At 39.7% G+C, this 19,007-nt stretch overlaps 1 protein-coding gene across 4 annotated transcripts in view; it reads right to left on the reverse strand.

Moving 5' to 3' along the window:
- LOC137078216 (coiled-coil domain-containing protein 171-like) overlaps positions 1–19,007 on the reverse strand; it is a 79,196-nt gene that overhangs the window by 57,006 nt on the left and 3,183 nt on the right. For all 4 annotated transcript variants that reach the window (XM_067445342.1, XM_067445344.1, XM_067445343.1 and 1 more), the window contains exons 3-8: positions 18,231–18,330; positions 3,877–4,051; positions 1,559–1,749; positions 1,316–1,444; positions 919–1,011; positions 709–830 (exon numbers count right to left, since the gene is read on the reverse strand). In XM_067445342.1, the coding sequence (XP_067301443.1) occupies positions 709–830; positions 919–1,011; positions 1,316–1,444; positions 1,559–1,749; positions 3,877–4,051; positions 18,231–18,330 (810 nt within the window). The remainder of the gene's footprint in view (positions 1–708; positions 831–918; positions 1,012–1,315; positions 1,445–1,558; positions 1,750–3,876; positions 4,052–18,230; positions 18,331–19,007) is intronic.

Genomic DNA, 19,007 nt, shown 5'->3' on the forward strand with positions numbered 1-19,007 from the left:
TCACTCATCCACCCACCCAATCACTCATCCTTCCACCCAATCACTCATCCACCCACACAATCACTCATCCATCCACCCACCCACCCAATCACTCATCCACCCACCCAATCACTCATCCATTCACCCAATCACTCATCCATCCACCCAATCACTCATCCACCCACCCAATCACTCATCCACCCACCCAATCACTCATCCATCCACCCACCCACCCAATCACTCATCCACCCACCCAATCACTCATCCACCCACCCAATCACTCATCCATCCACCCAATCACTCATCCACCCACCCAATCACTCATCCATCCACCCAATCACTCATCCACCCACCCAATCACTCATCCACCCCCCCAATCACTCATCCACCCACCCAATCACTCATCCACCCACCCAATCACTCATCCATCCACCCAATCACTCATCCACCCACCCAATCACTCATCCACCCCCCAATCACTCATCCACCCACCCAATCACTCATCCACCCACCCAATCACTCATCCATCCACCCACCCAATCACTCATCCATCCACCCACCCAATCACTCATCCACCCACCCAATCACTCATCCATCCACCCAATCACTCATCCACCCACCCAATCACTCATCCATCCATGTTTCAATGTAAACTTTTTTTAATAATATAAAATAAAATTGTTCAGCTAATATTGGTGTTTTGTTTGTCTCGGGTGTGTTTGGTCTTACTGCGCTAGCTTCTGGCTCTCCTCATCCACACACTTCTGCTTCAGGAGCTCCAGTCTGGACACAACCTCTGCGTGACCTTTCTGCTCCACCTGCAGAGCATCTTCCAGATCTCTCATCCTCATCTGCACACACACACACACACACACACACAGATGAGCGGCCAATGCTCCAGCATAACTGCATATGTAGAGTCATAAACAGGTGTGTTACCTGGATGACCTCAGAGCTGAGTTTAGACTGCAGGTGTGCGGTGCGTTCAGACTCCACACTCTGCTCCAGAACTTTCACCTTCTGCAGAGCTGACTGCACACACACACACACACACACACACGCAAACAGATGTTAGGTCTTTGTGAATTCTGGGGACTTTCCATTGGCATAATGGATCTTATACATTCTATCCCCTTACACTGCCCCTAAACATACCCAACACACACACACACACACACACACACACACACACACACACACACACACACACACACACACACACACACACACACACACACACCTCCAGCTCAGAGCACAGTTTGTGTTTTCTCTCTGCTGATCTCTGCTTCAGCTCTCTCACACACACACACACACACACACACACACACACACACACCTCCAGCTCAGAGCACAGTGTGTGTTCTCTCTGTGCTGATCTGTGCTTCAGCTTCTCTTTCTCTTTTTCTCCATCTCTCTTCATTCTCTCCATTTCACACTCCAGTTTATGCAGAGTGTCGTTCTGTTCCTGTTAACACAAAACCAGACAATATTCACACTAACCATCAGAGCACAGCCAGCTTTTGAACGTTTTGGATGGGTGTGTGGATGGATGAGTGGATGGATGGATGGATGGTCAGACCTGTATGAGTGCCTCTAGTTGTCTCTTGTCAGCCTGCAGCTGGTTGTTGTCAGCGTTTGCACTCAGCAGCAGACGGTCCCTCTCGTGCAGCTCCGCCTGGAGGCCCTGCAGGTCATCCTCACGTGCCTGCTGTGTTATCTCTAGAGATCTCTGTAGATCTGACACTCTCTGACGCAGCTCCGAGCTGAGGACTAGACAGATACTCACAGTCAGGATCATACTGTGGTCATTTCCACATGAACACTGAATACTGTCACTGTAGGCGGCTGCATGTATGGGAAAAAAAACACCTATACCTAAAAACATTCTAACAAAAGGTTCCTCAGTTGTTTTTGTAGTATTAGGTGTCCTTAATAACACTAAAATTTACCAAAGTTTGACCACTAGAAATGTGTAATTTTTAAGATTGGACTTGTCAAAATTGCACTGAAATGATTACATACTTATGGAATACATGATTTTGTGAGATTACTGTAAGGTTTTATCTTTGTTTGAGGTGAACCAGTGAATTAAACGATTTAGCCTATGTCATGTAACTCCTACTCAGTACATGTGGACACACACCCTTTTTTTGTTGTTAAAACACAGACTTGACATTCAATATAAAAGTTATTGCACCCAAAAGACTCTACCCTTCAGCGAATCTACTTGTTAACAGCAGGTGTTCATCACTAATTGTCCATCACCAGTAAATAATTGAATTATCTCATTAACTTAACGGGTTACTTCAGCGATTAGCATATGGCTTTGTATCAGTAGAAACCCTGGAGTATATTCAAATGATCGTGCTCCCCCCTCTTATATCCCCCTGAGACGAGAGATTTATGCATTTTATTTCTGGAAAAATTCCTCTCGTGAAGCAAATTGACGATATTTGCGTCACGAGAGGAATGTTTGCCCAGAGCCTAAAGACTACAGCCAGCAGAGGGAGCCATTTCTGCATGTTTTCAACTCGTGCATGGGGAATGGAGATCACACTCACAGCTCAGCTCAGCTACAGGCACTCATTTAAACGGATGCTAAGCAATGTAAGTGTTTTAACTTCTCAAATTAATTTCTATTAAAGTTAAGCTTGCAAAGGCATGAACTGAAAACACGTTGTGAATGTATGCCGCGAATGTGGTCGCGATTACCTCAGCTCTCATCACGAGAGCTCATCAACTCATTTATGACGTTAAATGTAATCTGACTCCTAATCTGAGTCTGCTGTGAGACTCACGCGGCGACTCGATCGTTATATTGAACACACACGTTCAGTATTTAATTGTACTTTCTGAACTCAGTCACAGTAATAGCGGTGGCTTTGGCAGTGGCCTCACAGGGCAGCGAAGCATTCTGGGAATTGTAGTCTTTCATCCCCATGAGACAAAAATACATTTTCTGTCTTTTCTCAGTCTAGAAGGCACCAAATTGAAAAATAATTTCACATTTCTACTACATTGATGACCCAGTTTAAATACAGATTAATCTTCCCAGCACTAAAGTACCCCTTTAAACACTGCTTTAAAGTTATTTTTTAAACACTTGAGTGTGGAGTCAAACTCTGAGGAGTGTTAACTTAACACTGGGTTGTGTAGGCCAAACGATATGAGAAAGGAGAAATATGCAATTACTTAAGGGAAATTGTACTTATTTTTTGCATAAATATTCTTGTAACCAATTGCTTTAATAGATAATTGGACTTGTAATCACTTATCTATCATGCAGATATGCTAATTAGAATATTACATGATCAAAACATGTATCAGACACCAGTATTCCTGGTCTAGGAGGAATACAAATGAGTAATGGTCTACTTAAAGGGTTAGTTCAGCCAAAAATGAAATGTCTGTCATTAACTTCTCTCCCTAATGCCGCTCCACACCCGTAAGACCTCCGCTCATGTTTAGTCCGAGAGCGTATGCAAGTGTAAAAATAACAAAAACTACGACTTTATTCAGCATTGTCTTCTCTTGCACGTTTGTGTTCAATCCTCAAATAAAGATTCAAACGGTTATGAATCAGGGTATTGATTCATGATTCGGATCGCCAATGTCACGTGATTTCAGCAGTTTGTCACTAGGGTGAGGAGTTAATGACAGACATTTCATTTTTGGGTGAACTAACCCTTTAAGGACCTGATGGCTGCCATTTTGAAAATAGGGACTTTCTTGGAGTCAAACTTTGGTAAACCTTTAGTATGTTTGTAAGTACATCTGATACTACTGTAAACCACTGAGAAACCATTACTTCAAAAATGTTTTGGGGTCAAGCCATATTTGCAGCTGACTATAATGATGAAGTGTGTTGACCTGTAACACACACAAACACACACACACCGTCCAGCCTGTGATTGTGTTTCCTCAGCTCCTTTATCTTGTCCTCTGCGATCCTCTTCTCCGCTGCCGCATCTCTTCTCACCACAGCAACATCATACTCCAGCGTCTGCAGCTGAGCCTCACTGCGCTCCAGTTGCGCTCGCAAACGGGCGGCCTGAGCCTCGTGCTGAGACACCTGCACACACACACACACACACCAGAACATTTGCAAACTGAAATCGCACACTGAAGTCCAAAATTTGCATGTAAACTTTTCGCGCAGCAAAAAATGAATTCAACCTCATGTTATGTCAATCACACTTGCACACTGCCTCCGAAGCTTTCGTCTGTCAAAACAAAATTCGGAACAGGTTCGATTTTCTGCATTTTTGCATCCGTAAAAACGCATTTTGCGAGACGTTTTGACAAAAAGAGCCACCATACATATTATTGCATCAAACACACTACAGATATTATTATATCACAGCTATCATTACACTCATTATTAGGGGCACTGAGGGGCCTAAGGTGTGCCAAGAAAACATCCCCCACACCATTACACCACCACCACCAGCCTGCACAGTGGGAACAAGGCATGATGGGTCCATGTTCTCATTCTGGTTACGCCAAATTCTGACTCTACCATCTGAATGTCTCAACAGAAATCGAGACTCATCAGACCAGGCAACATTTCTCCAGTCTTCAACTGGCCAATTTTGGTGAGCTTGTGCAGATTGTCGCCTCTTTTTCCTATTTGTAGTGGAGATGAGTGGTACCCGGTGGGGTCTTCTGCTGTTGGAGCCCATCCGCCTCAAGGTTGTGTGTGTTGTGGCTTCACAAATGCTTTGCTGCATACCTCGGTTGTAACGAGTGGTTATTTCAGTCAAAGTTGCTCTTCTATCAGCTTGAATCAGTCGGCCCATTCTCCTCTGACCTCGAGCATCAACAAGGCAAATTCTCCCACAGGACTGCTGCAGACTGGATGCTCTTCCCTTTTCACACCATTCTCTGTAAACCCTAGAAATGGTTGTGTGTGTAAATCCCAGTAACTGAGCAGATTGTGAAATACTCAGACCGGCCCGTCTGGCACCAACAACCATGCCACGCTCAAAACGGCTTAAATCTCCTTTCTTTCCCATTCTGACATTCAGTCTGGAGTTCAGGAGATTGTCTTGACCAGGACCACACCCCTAAATGCACTGAAGAACTGCCATGTGATTGGCTGATTAGATAATGGGATAATGAGAAATTGAACAGGTGTTCCTAATAATCCTTTAGGTGAGTGTGTACTGCCAGTCTCTGTTCAGGATTAATTGAAACTGAGCCACTGACACTTAAGTAAACTTTGAGTCGGTCTGGATAATCCCGCTGGATAATGAAGCTGAAATCTTCTTCCTCTATGCGACCGCAGGAGTGGATGGACTCAATATTTCCTCTTTCGTTTTCTCTTTTTACAATCATCCTCACTACTTGAAGACGTCATTCAGTCTTGTTTTGTGTTTTTTTCCATAATGTATTCATCAGAGCTGGACAGTAACTCAGCTCATTTACTCGAGTGCTGTACTTAAGTACACTTGTTGAGTATCAGTGCTTTACTTGAGTATTGTACTTAAGTTCACTTGTTGAGTATCAGTGCTTTACTTGAGTATTGTACTTAAGTACACTTGTTGAGTATCTGTGCTTTACTTGAGTCCTGTACTTAAGTACACTTGTTGAGTATCTGTGCTTTACTTGAGTACTGTACTTAAGTACACTTGTTGAGTATCTGTGCTTTACTTGAGTCCTGTACTTAAGTACACTTGTTGAGTATCTGTGCTTTACTTGAGTCCTGTACTTAAGCACACTTGTTGAGTATCTGTGCTTTACTTGAGTCCTGTACTTAAGTACACTTGTTGAGTATCAGTGCTTTACAAATAAAATGTATGAATTAGGTCTTATTTAATTCTATAAACTTAAATACTGATCTACCAACATTGTTGCTATATGATAAATTAAAATAAGCTGATAACATCACTGTTTTCTCCAGTACGACTGTACAGCCAAATCTAATTTTGTCGCAATATTATCCTGTTTGACACTGAAGCTGCTCTGACACAATCGTGATTGTAAAAGCGCTATATAAATAAAGTTGATTGATTGATTGATTGATTACTTGAGTCCTGTACTTAAGTACACTTGTTGAGTATCTGTACTTTACTTGAGTGCTGTACTTAAGTACACTTGTTGAGTATCAGTGCTTTACTTGAGTATTGTACTTAAGTTCACTTGTTGAGTATCAGTGCTTTACTTGAGTGCTGTACTTAAGTACACTTGTTGAGTATCTGTGCTTTACTTGAGTGCTGTACTTAAGTACACTTGTTGAGTATCTGTGCTTTACTTGAGTGCTGTACTTAAGTACACTTGTTAAGTATCTGTGCTTTACTTGAGTCCTGTACTTAAGTACACTTGTTGAGTATCAGTGCTTTACTTGAGTCCTGTACTTAAGCACACTTGTTGAGAATCTGTGCTTTACTTGAGTCCTGTACTTAAGTACACTTGTTGAGAATCTGTGCTTTACTTGAGTGCTGTACTTAAGCACACTTGTTGAGTATCTGTGCTTTACTTGAGTACTGTACTTAAGTACACTTGTTGAGTATCTGTGCTTTACTTGAGTGCTGTACTTAAGTACACTTGTTGAGAATCTGTGCTTTACTTGAGTCTTGTACTTAAGTTCACTTGTTGAGTATCTGTGCTTTACTTGAGTGTTGTACTTAAGTTCACTTGTTGAGTATCAGTGCTTTACTTGAGTGCTGTACTTAAGTACACTTGTTGAGTATCTGTGCTTTACTTGAGTACTGTACTTAAGTACACTTGTTGAGTATCTGTGCTTTTTGAGTGTTGTACTTAAGTTCACTTGTTGAGTATCTGTGCTTTACTTGAGTGTTGTACTTAAGTACACTTGTTAAGTATCTGTTCTTTACTTGAGTGCTGTACTTAAGTTCACTTGTTGAGTATCTGTGCTTTACTTGAGTGCCGTACTTAAGGTCACTTGTTGAGTATCTGTGCTTTACTTGAGTCCTGTACTTAAGCACACTTGTTGAGTATCTGTGCTGTACTTGAGTACTGTACTTATGTTCACTTGTTTAGTATCTGTGCTTTACTTGAGTCCTGTACTTAAGTTCACTTGTTGAGTATCTGAGCTTTACTTGAGACCTGTACTTAAGCACACTTGTTGAGTATCTGTGCTTTACTTGAGTGTTGTACTTAAGTACACTTGTTGAGTATCTGTGCTTTACTTGAGTGCTGTACTTAAGGTCACTTGTTGAGTATCTGTGCTTTACTTGAGTGCCGTACTTAAGGTCACTTGTTGAGTATCTGTGCTTTACTTGAGTCCTGTACTTAAGCACACTTGTTGAGTATCTGTGCTGTACTTGAGTACTGTACTTATGTTCACTTGTTTAGTATCTGTGCTTTACTTGAGACCTGTACTTAAGCACACTTGTTGAGTATCTGTGCTGTACTTGAGTACTGTACTTAAGTTCACTTGTTTAGTATCTGTGCTTTACTTGAGTCCTGTACTTAAGTTCACTTGTTGAGTATCTGTGCTTTACTTGAGACCTGTACTTAAGCACACTTGTTGAGTATCTGTGCTGTACTTGAGTACTGTACTTAAGTTCACTTGTTGAGTATCTGTGCTTTACTTGAGTGTTGTACTGAAGTTCACTTGTTGAGTATCTGTGCTTTACTTGAGTCCTGTACTTAAGCACACTTGTTGAGTATCTGTGCTTTGCTTGAGGCCTGTACTTAAGCACACTTGTTGAGTATCTGTGCTGTACTTGAGTCCTGTACTTAAGTTCACTTGTTGAGAATCTGTGCTTTACTTCAGTGTTGTACTTAAGTTCACTTGTTGAGTATCTGTGCTTTACTTGAGTGTTGTACTTAAGTACACTTGTTGAGTATCTGTGCTTTACTTGAGTGCTGTACTTAAGTTTACTTGTTGAGTATCTGTGCTTTACTTGAGTGCCGTACTTAAGGTCACTTGTTGAGTATCTGTGCTTTACTTGAGTCCTGTACTTAAGCACACTTGTTGAGTATCTGTGCTGTACTTGAGTACTGTACTTAAGTTCACTTGTTTAGTATCTGTGCTTTACTTGAGTCCTGTACTTAAGTTCACTTGTTGAGTATCTGTGCTTTACTTGAGACCTGTACTTAAGCACACTTGTTGAGTATCTGTGCTTTACTTGAGTGTTGTACTTAAGTACACTTGTTGAGTATCTGTGCTTTACTTGAGTGCTGTACTTAAGTTCACTTGTTGAGTATCTGTGCTTTACTTGAGTGCCGTACTTAAGGTCACTTGTTGAGTATCTGTGCTTTACTTGAGTCCTGTACTTAAGCACACTTGTTGAGTATCTGTGCTGTACTTGAGTACTGTACTTAAGTTCACTTGTTTAGTATCTTTGCTTTACTTGAGTCCTGTACTTAAGTTCACTTGTTGAGTATCTGTGCTTTACTTGAGACCTGTACTTAAGCACACTTGTTGAGTATCTGTGCTGTACTTGAGTACTGTACTTAAGTTCACTTGTTGAGTATCTGTGCTTTACTTGAGTCCTGTACTTAAGTTCACTTGTTGAGTATCTGTGCTTTACTTGAGTCCTGTACTTAAGCACACTTGTTGAGTATCTGTGCTTTGCTTGAGTCCTGTACTTAAGCACACTTGTTGAGTATCTGTGCTGTACTTGAGTCCTGTACTTAAGTTCACTTGTTGAGAATCTGTGCTTTACTTCAGTGTTGTACTTAAGTTCACTTGTTGAGTATCTGTGCTTTACTTGAGTGTTGTACTTAAGTACACTTGTTGAGTATCTGTGCTTTACTTGAGTGCTGTACTTAAGTTCACTTGTTGAGTATCTGTGCTTTACTTGAGTGCCGTACTTAAGTTCACTTGTTGAGTATCTGTGCTTTACTTGAGTCCTGTACTTAAGCACACTTGTTGAGTATCTGTGCTTTACTTGAGTGCTGTACTTAAGTTCACTTGTTGAGTATCTGTGCTTTACTTGAGTGCCGTACTTAAGGTCACTTGTTGAGTATCTGTGCTTTACTTGAGTACTGTACTTAAGTTCACTTGTTGAGTATCTGTGCTTTACTTGAGTACTGTACTTAAGTTCACTTGTTGAGTATCTGTGCTTTACTTGAGTACTGTACTTAAGTTCACTTGTTGAGTATCTGTGCTTTACTTGAGTGCCGTACTTAAGTTCACTTGTTGAGTATCTGTGCTTTACTTGAGACCTGTACTTAAGCACACTTGTTGAGTATCTGTGCTGTACTTGAGTACTGTACTTAAGTTCACTTGTTGAGTATCTGTGCTTTACTTGAGTGTTGTACTTAAGCACACTTGTTGAGTATCTGTGCTTTGCTTGAGTCCTGTACTTAAGGACACTTGTTGAGTATCTGTGCTGTACTTGAGTCCTGTACTTAAGTTCACTTGTTGAGTATCTGTGCTTTACTTGAGTGTTGTACTTAAGTTCACTTGTTGAGTATCTGTGCTTTACTTGAGTCCTGTACTTAAGGACACTTGTTGAGTATCTGTGCTGTACTTGAGTCCTGTACTTAAGTACACTTGTTGAGTATCTGTGCTTTACTTGAGTACTGTACTTAAGTTCACTTGTTGAGTATCTGTGCTTTACTTGAGTGTTGTACTTAAGCACACTTGTTGAGTATCTGTGCTTTGCTTGAGTCCTGTACTTAAGGACACTTGTTGAGTATCTGTGCTGTACTTGAGTCCTGTACTTAAGTTCACTTGTTGAGTATCTGTGCTTTACTTGAGTGTTGTACTTAAGTTCACTTGTTGAGTATCTGTGCTTTGCTTGAGTCCTGTACTTAAGCCCACTTGTTGAGTATCTGTGCTGTACTTGAGTACTGTACTTAAGTTCACTTGTTGAGTATCTGTGCTTTACTTGAGAACTGTACTTAAGTTCACTTGTTGAGTATCTGTGCTTTACTTGAGTACTGTACTTAAGTTCACTTGTTGAGTATCTGTGCTGTACTTGAGTACTGTACTTAAGTACACTTGTTGAGTATCTGTGCTTTACTTGAATGCTGTACTTAAGTTCACTTGTTGAGTATCTGTGCTTTACTTGAGTACTTTACTTAAGCCCACTTGTTGAGTATCTGTGCTTTACTTGAGTTTTGTACTTAAGTTCACTTGTTGAGTATCTGTGCTGTACTTGAGTACTGTACTTAAGTTCACTTGTTGAGTATCTGTGCTGTACTTGAGTCCTGTACTTAAGTTCACTTGTTGAGTATCTGTGCTTTACTTGAGTGCCGTACTTAAGGTCACTTGTTGAGTATCTGTGCTTTACTTGAGTACTGTACTTAAGTTCACTTGTTGAGTATCTGTGCTTTACTTGAGTACTGTACTTAAGTTCACTTGTTGAGTATCTGTGCTTTACTTGAGTACTGTACTTAAGTTCACTTGTTGAGTATCTGTGCTTTACTTGAGTGCCGTACTTAAGTTCACTTGTTGAGTATCTGTGCTTTACTTGAGACCTGTACTTAAGCACACTTGTTGAGTATCTGTGCTGTACTTGAGTACTGTACTTAAGTTCACTTGTTGAGTATCTGTGCTTTACTTGAGTGTTGTACTTAAGTTCACTTGTTGAGTATCTGTGCTTTACTTGAGTCCTGTACTTAAGCACACTTGTTGAGTATCTGTGCTTTGCTTGAGTCCTGTACTTAAGGACACTTGTTGAGTATCTGTGCTGTACTTGAGTCCTGTACTTAAGTTCACTTGTTGAGTATCTGTGCTTTACTTGAGTGTTGTACTTAAGTTCACTTGTTGAGTATCTGTGCTTTACTTGAGTCCTGTACTTAAGCCCACTTGTTGAGTATCTGTGCTGTACTTGAGTACTGTACTTAAGTACACTTGTTGAGTATCTGTGCTTTACTTGAGTCCTGTACTTAAGTACACTTGTTGAGTATCTGTGCTTTACTTGAGTACTGTACTTAAGTACACTTGTTGAGTATCTGTGCTTTACTTGAGTCCTGTACTTAAGTACACTTGTTGAGTATCTGTGCTTTACTTGAGTCCTGTACTTAAGCACACTTGTTGAGTATCTGTGCTTTACTTGAGTCCTGTACTTAAGTACACTTGTTGAGTATCAGTGCTTTACAAATAAAATGTATGAATTAGGTCTTATTTAATTCTATAAACTTAAATACTGATCTACCAACATTGTTGCTATATGATAAATTAAAATAAGCTGATAACATCACTGTTTTCTCCAGTACGACTGTACAGCCAAATCTAATTTTGTCGCAATATTATCCTGTTTGACACTGAAGCTGCTCTGACACAATCGTGATTGTAAAAGCGCTATATAAATAAAGTTGATTGATTGATTGATTGATTACTTGAGTCCTGTACTTAAGTACACTTGTTGAGTATCTGTACTTTACTTGAGTGCTGTACTTAAGTACACTTGTTGAGTATCAGTGCTTTACTTGAGTATTGTACTTAAGTTCACTTGTTGAGTATCAGTGCTTTACTTGAGTGCTGTACTTAAGTACACTTGTTGAGTATCTGTGCTTTACTTGAGTGCTGTACTTAAGTACACTTGTTGAGTATCTGTGCTTTACTTGAGTGCTGTACTTAAGTACACTTGTTAAGTATCTGTGCTTTACTTGAGTCCTGTACTTAAGTACACTTGTTGAGTATCAGTGCTTTACTTGAGTCCTGTACTTAAGCACACTTGTTGAGAATCTGTGCTTTACTTGAGTCCTGTACTTAAGTACACTTGTTGAGAATCTGTGCTTTACTTGAGTGCTGTACTTAAGCACACTTGTTGAGTATCTGTGCTTTACTTGAGTACTGTACTTAAGTACACTTGTTGAGTATCTGTGCTTTACTTGAGTGCTGTACTTAAGTACACTTGTTGAGAATCTGTGCTTTACTTGAGTCTTGTACTTAAGTTCACTTGTTGAGTATCTGTGCTTTACTTGAGTGTTGTACTTAAGTTCACTTGTTGAGTATCAGTGCTTTACTTGAGTGCTGTACTTAAGTACACTTGTTGAGTATCTGTGCTTTACTTGAGTACTGTACTTAAGTACACTTGTTGAGTATCTGTGCTTTTTGAGTGTTGTACTTAAGTTCACTTGTTGAGTATCTGTGCTTTACTTGAGTGTTGTACTTAAGTACACTTGTTAAGTATCTGTTCTTTACTTGAGTGCTGTACTTAAGTTCACTTGTTGAGTATCTGTGCTTTACTTGAGTGCCGTACTTAAGGTCACTTGTTGAGTATCTGTGCTTTACTTGAGTCCTGTACTTAAGCACACTTGTTGAGTATCTGTGCTGTACTTGAGTACTGTACTTATGTTCACTTGTTTAGTATCTGTGCTTTACTTGAGTCCTGTACTTAAGTTCACTTGTTGAGTATCTGAGCTTTACTTGAGACCTGTACTTAAGCACACTTGTTGAGTATCTGTGCTTTACTTGAGTGTTGTACTTAAGTACACTTGTTGAGTATCTGTGCTTTACTTGAGTGCTGTACTTAAGGTCACTTGTTGAGTATCTGTGCTTTACTTGAGTGCCGTACTTAAGGTCACTTGTTGAGTATCTGTGCTTTACTTGAGTCCTGTACTTAAGCACACTTGTTGAGTATCTGTGCTGTACTTGAGTACTGTACTTATGTTCACTTGTTTAGTATCTGTGCTTTACTTGAGACCTGTACTTAAGCACACTTGTTGAGTATCTGTGCTGTACTTGAGTACTGTACTTAAGTTCACTTGTTTAGTATCTGTGCTTTACTTGAGTCCTGTACTTAAGTTCACTTGTTGAGTATCTGTGCTTTACTTGAGACCTGTACTTAAGCACACTTGTTGAGTATCTGTGCTGTACTTGAGTACTGTACTTAAGTTCACTTGTTGAGTATCTGTGCTTTACTTGAGTGTTGTACTGAAGTTCACTTGTTGAGTATCTGTGCTTTACTTGAGTCCTGTACTTAAGCACACTTGTTGAGTATCTGTGCTTTGCTTGAGGCCTGTACTTAAGCACACTTGTTGAGTATCTGTGCTGTACTTGAGTCCTGTACTTAAGTTCACTTGTTGAGAATCTGTGCTTTACTTCAGTGTTGTACTTAAGTTCACTTGTTGAGTATCTGTGCTTTACTTGAGTGTTGTACTTAAGTACACTTGTTGAGTATCTGTGCTTTACTTGAGTGCTGTACTTAAGTTTACTTGTTGAGTATCTGTGCTTTACTTGAGTGCCGTACTTAAGGTCACTTGTTGAGTATCTGTGCTTTACTTGAGTCCTGTACTTAAGCACACTTGTTGAGTATCTGTGCTGTACTTGAGTACTGTACTTAAGTTCACTTGTTTAGTATCTGTGCTTTACTTGAGTCCTGTACTTAAGTTCACTTGTTGAGTATCTGTGCTTTACTTGAGACCTGTACTTAAGCACACTTGTTGAGTATCTGTGCTTTACTTGAGTGTTGTACTTAAGTACACTTGTTGAGTATCTGTGCTTTACTTGAGTGCTGTACTTAAGTTCACTTGTTGAGTATCTGTGCTTTACTTGAGTGCCGTACTTAAGGTCACTTGTTGAGTATCTGTGCTTTACTTGAGTCCTGTACTTAAGCACACTTGTTGAGTATCTGTGCTGTACTTGAGTACTGTACTTAAGTTCACTTGTTTAGTATCTTTGCTTTACTTGAGTCCTGTACTTAAGTTCACTTGTTGAGTATCTGTGCTTTACTTGAGACCTGTACTTAAGCACACTTGTTGAGTATCTGTGCTGTACTTGAGTACTGTACTTAAGTTCACTTGTTGAGTATCTGTGCTTTACTTGAGTCCTGTACTTAAGTTCACTTGTTGAGTATCTGTGCTTTACTTGAGTCCTGTACTTAAGCACACTTGTTGAGTATCTGTGCTTTGCTTGAGTCCTGTACTTAAGCACACTTGTTGAGTATCTGTGCTGTACTTGAGTCCTGTACTTAAGTTCACTTGTTGAGAATCTGTGCTTTACTTCAGTGTTGTACTTAAGTTCACTTGTTGAGTATCTGTGCTTTACTTGAGTGTTGTACTTAAGTACACTTGTTGAGTATCTGTGCTTTACTTGAGTGCTGTACTTAAGTTCACTTGTTGAGTATCTGTGCTTTACTTGAGTGCCGTACTTAAGTTCACTTGTTGAGTATCTGTGCTTTACTTGAGTCCTGTACTTAAGCACACTTGTTGAGTATCTGTGCTTTACTTGAGTGCTGTACTTAAGTTCACTTGTTGAGTATCTGTGCTTTACTTGAGTGCCGTACTTAAGGTCACTTGTTGAGTATCTGTGCTTTACTTGAGTACTGTACTTAAGTTCACTTGTTGAGTATCTGTGCTTTACTTGAGTACTGTACTTAAGTTCACTTGTTGAGTATCTGTGCTTTACTTGAGTACTGTACTTAAGTTCACTTGTTGAGTATCTGTGCTTTACTTGAGTGCCGTACTTAAGTTCACTTGTTGAGTATCTGTGCTTTACTTGAGACCTGTACTTAAGCACACTTGTTGAGTATCTGTGCTGTACTTGAGTACTGTACTTAAGTTCACTTGTTGAGTATCTGTGCTTTACTTGAGTGTTGTACTTAAGCACACTTGTTGAGTATCTGTGCTTTGCTTGAGTCCTGTACTTAAGGACACTTGTTGAGTATCTGTGCTGTACTTGAGTCCTGTACTTAAGTTCACTTGTTGAGTATCTGTGCTTTACTTGAGTGTTGTACTTAAGTTCACTTGTTGAGTATCTGTGCTTTACTTGAGTCCTGTACTTAAGGACACTTGTTGAGTATCTGTGCTGTACTTGAGTCCTGTACTTAAGTACACTTGTTGAGTATCTGTGCTTTACTTGAGTACTGTACTTAAGTTCACTTGTTGAGTATCTGTGCTTTACTTGAGTGTTGTACTTAAGCACACTTGTTGAGTATCTGTGCTTTGCTTGAGTCCTGTACTTAAGGACACTTGTTGAGTATCTGTGCTGTACTTGAGTCCTGTACTTAAGTTCACTTGTTGAGTATCTGTGCTTTACTTGAGTGTTGTACTTAAGTTCACTTGTTGAGTATCTGTGCTTTGCTTGAGTCCTGTACTTAAGCCCACTTGTTGAGTATCTGTGCTGTACTTGAGTACTGTACTTAAGTTCACTTGTTGAGTATCTGTGCTTTACTTGAGAACTGTACTTAAGTTCACTTGTTGAGTATCTGTGCTTTACTTGAGTACTGTACTTAAGTTCACTTGTTGAGTATCTGTGCTGTACTTGAGTACTGTACTTAAGTACACTTGTTGAGTATCTGTGCTTTACTTGAATGCTGTACTTAAGTTCACTTGTTGAGTATCTGTGCTTTACTTGAGTACTTTACTTAAGCCCACTTGTTGAGTATCTGTGCTTTACTTGAGTTTTGTACTTAAGTTCACTTGTTGAGTATCTGTGGTGTACTTGAGTACTGTACTTAAGTTCACTTGTTGAGTATCTGTGCTGTACTTGAGTCCTGTACTTAAGTTCACTTGTTGAGTATCTGTGCTTTACTTGAGTGCCGTACTTAAGGTCACTTGTTGAGTATCTGTGCTTTACTTGAGTACTGTACTTAAGTTCACTTGTTGAGTATCTGTGCTTTACTTGAGTACTGTACTTAAGTTCACTTGTTGAGTATCTGTGCTTTACTTGAGTACTGTACTTAAGTTCACTTGTTGAGTATCTGTGCTTTACTTGAGTGCCGTACTTAAGTTCACTTGTTGAGTATCTGTGCTTTACTTGAGACCTGTACTTAAGCACACTTGTTGAGTATCTGTGCTGTACTTGAGTACTGTACTTAAGTTCACTTGTTGAGTATCTGTGCTTTACTTGAGTGTTGTACTTAAGTTCACTTGTTGAGTATCTGTGCTTTACTTGAGTCCTGTACTTAAGCACACTTGTTGAGTATCTGTGCTTTGCTTGAGTCCTGTACTTAAGGACACTTGTTGAGTATCTGTGCTGTACTTGAGTCCTGTACTTAAGTTCACTTGTTGAGTATCTGTGCTTTACTTGAGTGTTGTACTTAAGTTCACTTGTTGAGTATCTGTGCTTTACTTGAGTCCTGTACTTAAGCCCACTTGTTGAGTATCTGTGCTGTACTTGAGTACTGTACTTAAGTTCACTTGTTGAGTATCTGTGCTTTACTTGAGAACTGTACTTAAGTTCACTTGTTGAGTATCTGTGCTTTACTTGAGTACTGTACTTAAGTTCACTTGTTGAGTATCTGTGCTGTACTTGAGTACTGTACTTAAGTACACTTGTTGAGTATCTGTGCTTTACTTGAATGCTGTACTTAAGTTCACTTGTTGAGTATCTGTGCTTTACTTGAGTACTTTACTTAAGCCCACTTGTTGAGTATCTGTGCTTTACTTGAGTGTTGTACTTAAGTTCACTTGTTGAGTATCTGTGCTGTACTTGAGTACTGTACTTAAGTTCACTTGTTGAGTATCTGTGCTGTACTTGAGTACTGTACTTAAGTTCACTTGTTGAGTATCTGTGCTGTACTTGAGTACTGTACTTAAGTTCACTTGTTGAGTATCAGTGCTGTACTTGAGTCCTGTACTTAAGTTCACTTGTTGAGTATCTGTGCTTTACTTGAGTCTTGTACTTAAGTTCACTTGTTGAGTACCTGTGCTTTGAGTGTTGTACTTAAGTTCACTTGTTGAGTATCTGTGCTGTACTTGAGTACTGTACTTAAGTACACTTGTTGAGTATCTGTGCTTTACTTGAGTGCTGTACTTAAGTTCACTTGTTGAGTATCTGTGCTTTACTTGAGTACTGTACTTAAGTTCACTTGTTGAGTATCTGTGCTTTACTTGAGTACTGTACTTAAGCCCACTTGTTGAGTATCTGTGCTTTACTTGAGTCCTGTACTTAAGTTCATTTGTTGAGTATCTGTGCTGTACTTGAGTACTGTACTTAAGCTCACTTGTTGAGTATCAGTGCTTTACTTGAGTGTTGTACTTAAGTTCATTTGTTGAGTATCTGTGCTGTACTTGAGTACTGTACTTAAGCTCACTTGTTGAGTATCTGTGCTTTACTTGAGTGTTGTACTTAAGTTCACTTGTTGAGTATTTGTGCTTTACTTGAGTGTTGTACTTAAGTTCACTTGTTGAGTATCTGTGCTTTACTTGAGTACTGTACTTAAGTTCACATGTTGAGTATCTGTTCTTTACTCAAGTGCTGTACTTAAGTTCACTTGTTGAGTATTTGTGCTTTACTTGAGTGTTGTACTTAAGTTCACTTGTTGAGTATTTGTGCTTTACTTGAGTGCTGTACTTAAGTTCACTTGTTGAGTATTTGTGCTGTACTTGAGTCCTGTACTTAAGTTCACTTGTTGAGTATTTGTGCTTTACTTGAGTGTTGTACTTAAGTTCACTTGTTGAGTATTTGTGCTTTACTTGAGTGCTGTACTTAAGTTCACTTGTTGAGTATTTGTGCTGTACTTGAGTACTGTACTTAAGTTCACTTGTTGAGTATTTGTGCTTTACTTGAGTGTTGTACTTAAGTTCACTTGTTGAGTATTTGTGCTTTACTTGAGTACTGTACTTAAGCACACTTTTTGAGTATCTGTGCTTTACTGGAGTATTATTTTTTCTGTAAACTTCTGACTTTAACTTCACTCCATCTGAAAGACAAATATCGTCCTCTTTACTCCACTACATTTCTATCAAGGTCCTCGAAGTGGAAAGTCGTTTCTGTCGCAGCTTTGAAAGTCAGTGATGATTTTTTTCTTCTTTAAAAGGTGTTTGGGTTTTTGCAGAAAGCCTTTCAGGAATCACTCTTGTAGAGTCTCGTGAAGTTCAATGATTTCACAGCATTTATTAAACACTGATTTATAGTTTAGAGCAAAATGGAAGAAGACGGATGTCCAAATGCTCATTTAGTGGAGGATTCACATAAACAAAGTTGATTCTGTCTTCAGTGAAGGTGAACAGTGTGAGAATATCAGATGTGTATCAGTGTATTGGATCCGTGCATTCGGCCTTAAAGTGACAGCAGCTTTGTAACTTTTCTACAAGTATTTAAATGAGTTTAAGTTAGTCGTCTGCTAGTGTGTCAGATGGAGCGTCACTGACTGGCTTAAACCATGATGGCATAATGTGCATTTAGACAACTATAATACAATAATGCGGAGACATAAAGAAAGACATTTAATTTTCGTTATAATTTATAAGTACTATAAATTATTATAAAAAATAAGTACTTTTGAAAACAAAAACTTCTGTACTTTTACTCCAGTAATGAAGTTGTTTTATTTGTCCAGCTCTGGTATTTATGAATGTGCTTCGGCCTCAGTGTGCAAGGCTTCTGTGCTGCCATCAGAGTCAGGGCTCTGAGCTCATTAGGGGACGCTCTGCTCTACCTCCTCATTGAGTTTGGCAGCCAGGTCCAGTTTATCCTTTTCCAGCTGATTAATCTTCCACCGCAGCTCAGCCGTTAGAGTGAAGACATCAGTCACCTCTCTGCACAACACACAACACAACACATTACACAACAACACACAACACACAGCCGTTAGAGTGAAGACATCAGTCCCCTCTCTGCACAACACACAACACATTACACAACAACACACAACCGCTAGAGTGAAGACATCAGTCACCTCTCTGCACAACACACAACACAACACATTACACAACAACACACAACACACAGCCGTTAGAGTGAAGACATCAGTCCCCTCTCTGCACAACACACAACACATTACACAACAACACACAACCGCTAGAGTGAAGACATCAGTCACCTCTCTGCACAACACACAACACAACACATTACACAACAACACACAACACACAGCCGTTAGAGTGAAGACATCAGTCCCCTCTCTGCACAACACACAACACATTACACAACAACACACAACCGCTAGAGTGAAGACATCAGTCACCTCTCTGCACAACACACAACACAACACATTACACAACAACACACAACACACAGCCGTTAGAGTGAAGACATCAGTCACCTCTCTGCACAACACACAACACAACACATTACACAACAACACACAACACACAGCCGTTAGAGTGAAGACATCAGTCACCTCTCTGCACAACACACAACACAACACATTACACAACAACACACAACACATTACACACAACAACACAACAACAACACATTGCACACAACAAAA

Source organism: Pseudorasbora parva, chromosome 6, assembly GCF_024679245.1.
Source record: "Pseudorasbora parva isolate DD20220531a chromosome 6, ASM2467924v1, whole genome shotgun sequence".
In the NCBI taxonomy this organism is placed as follows: domain Eukaryota; kingdom Metazoa; phylum Chordata; class Actinopteri; order Cypriniformes; family Gobionidae; genus Pseudorasbora; species Pseudorasbora parva.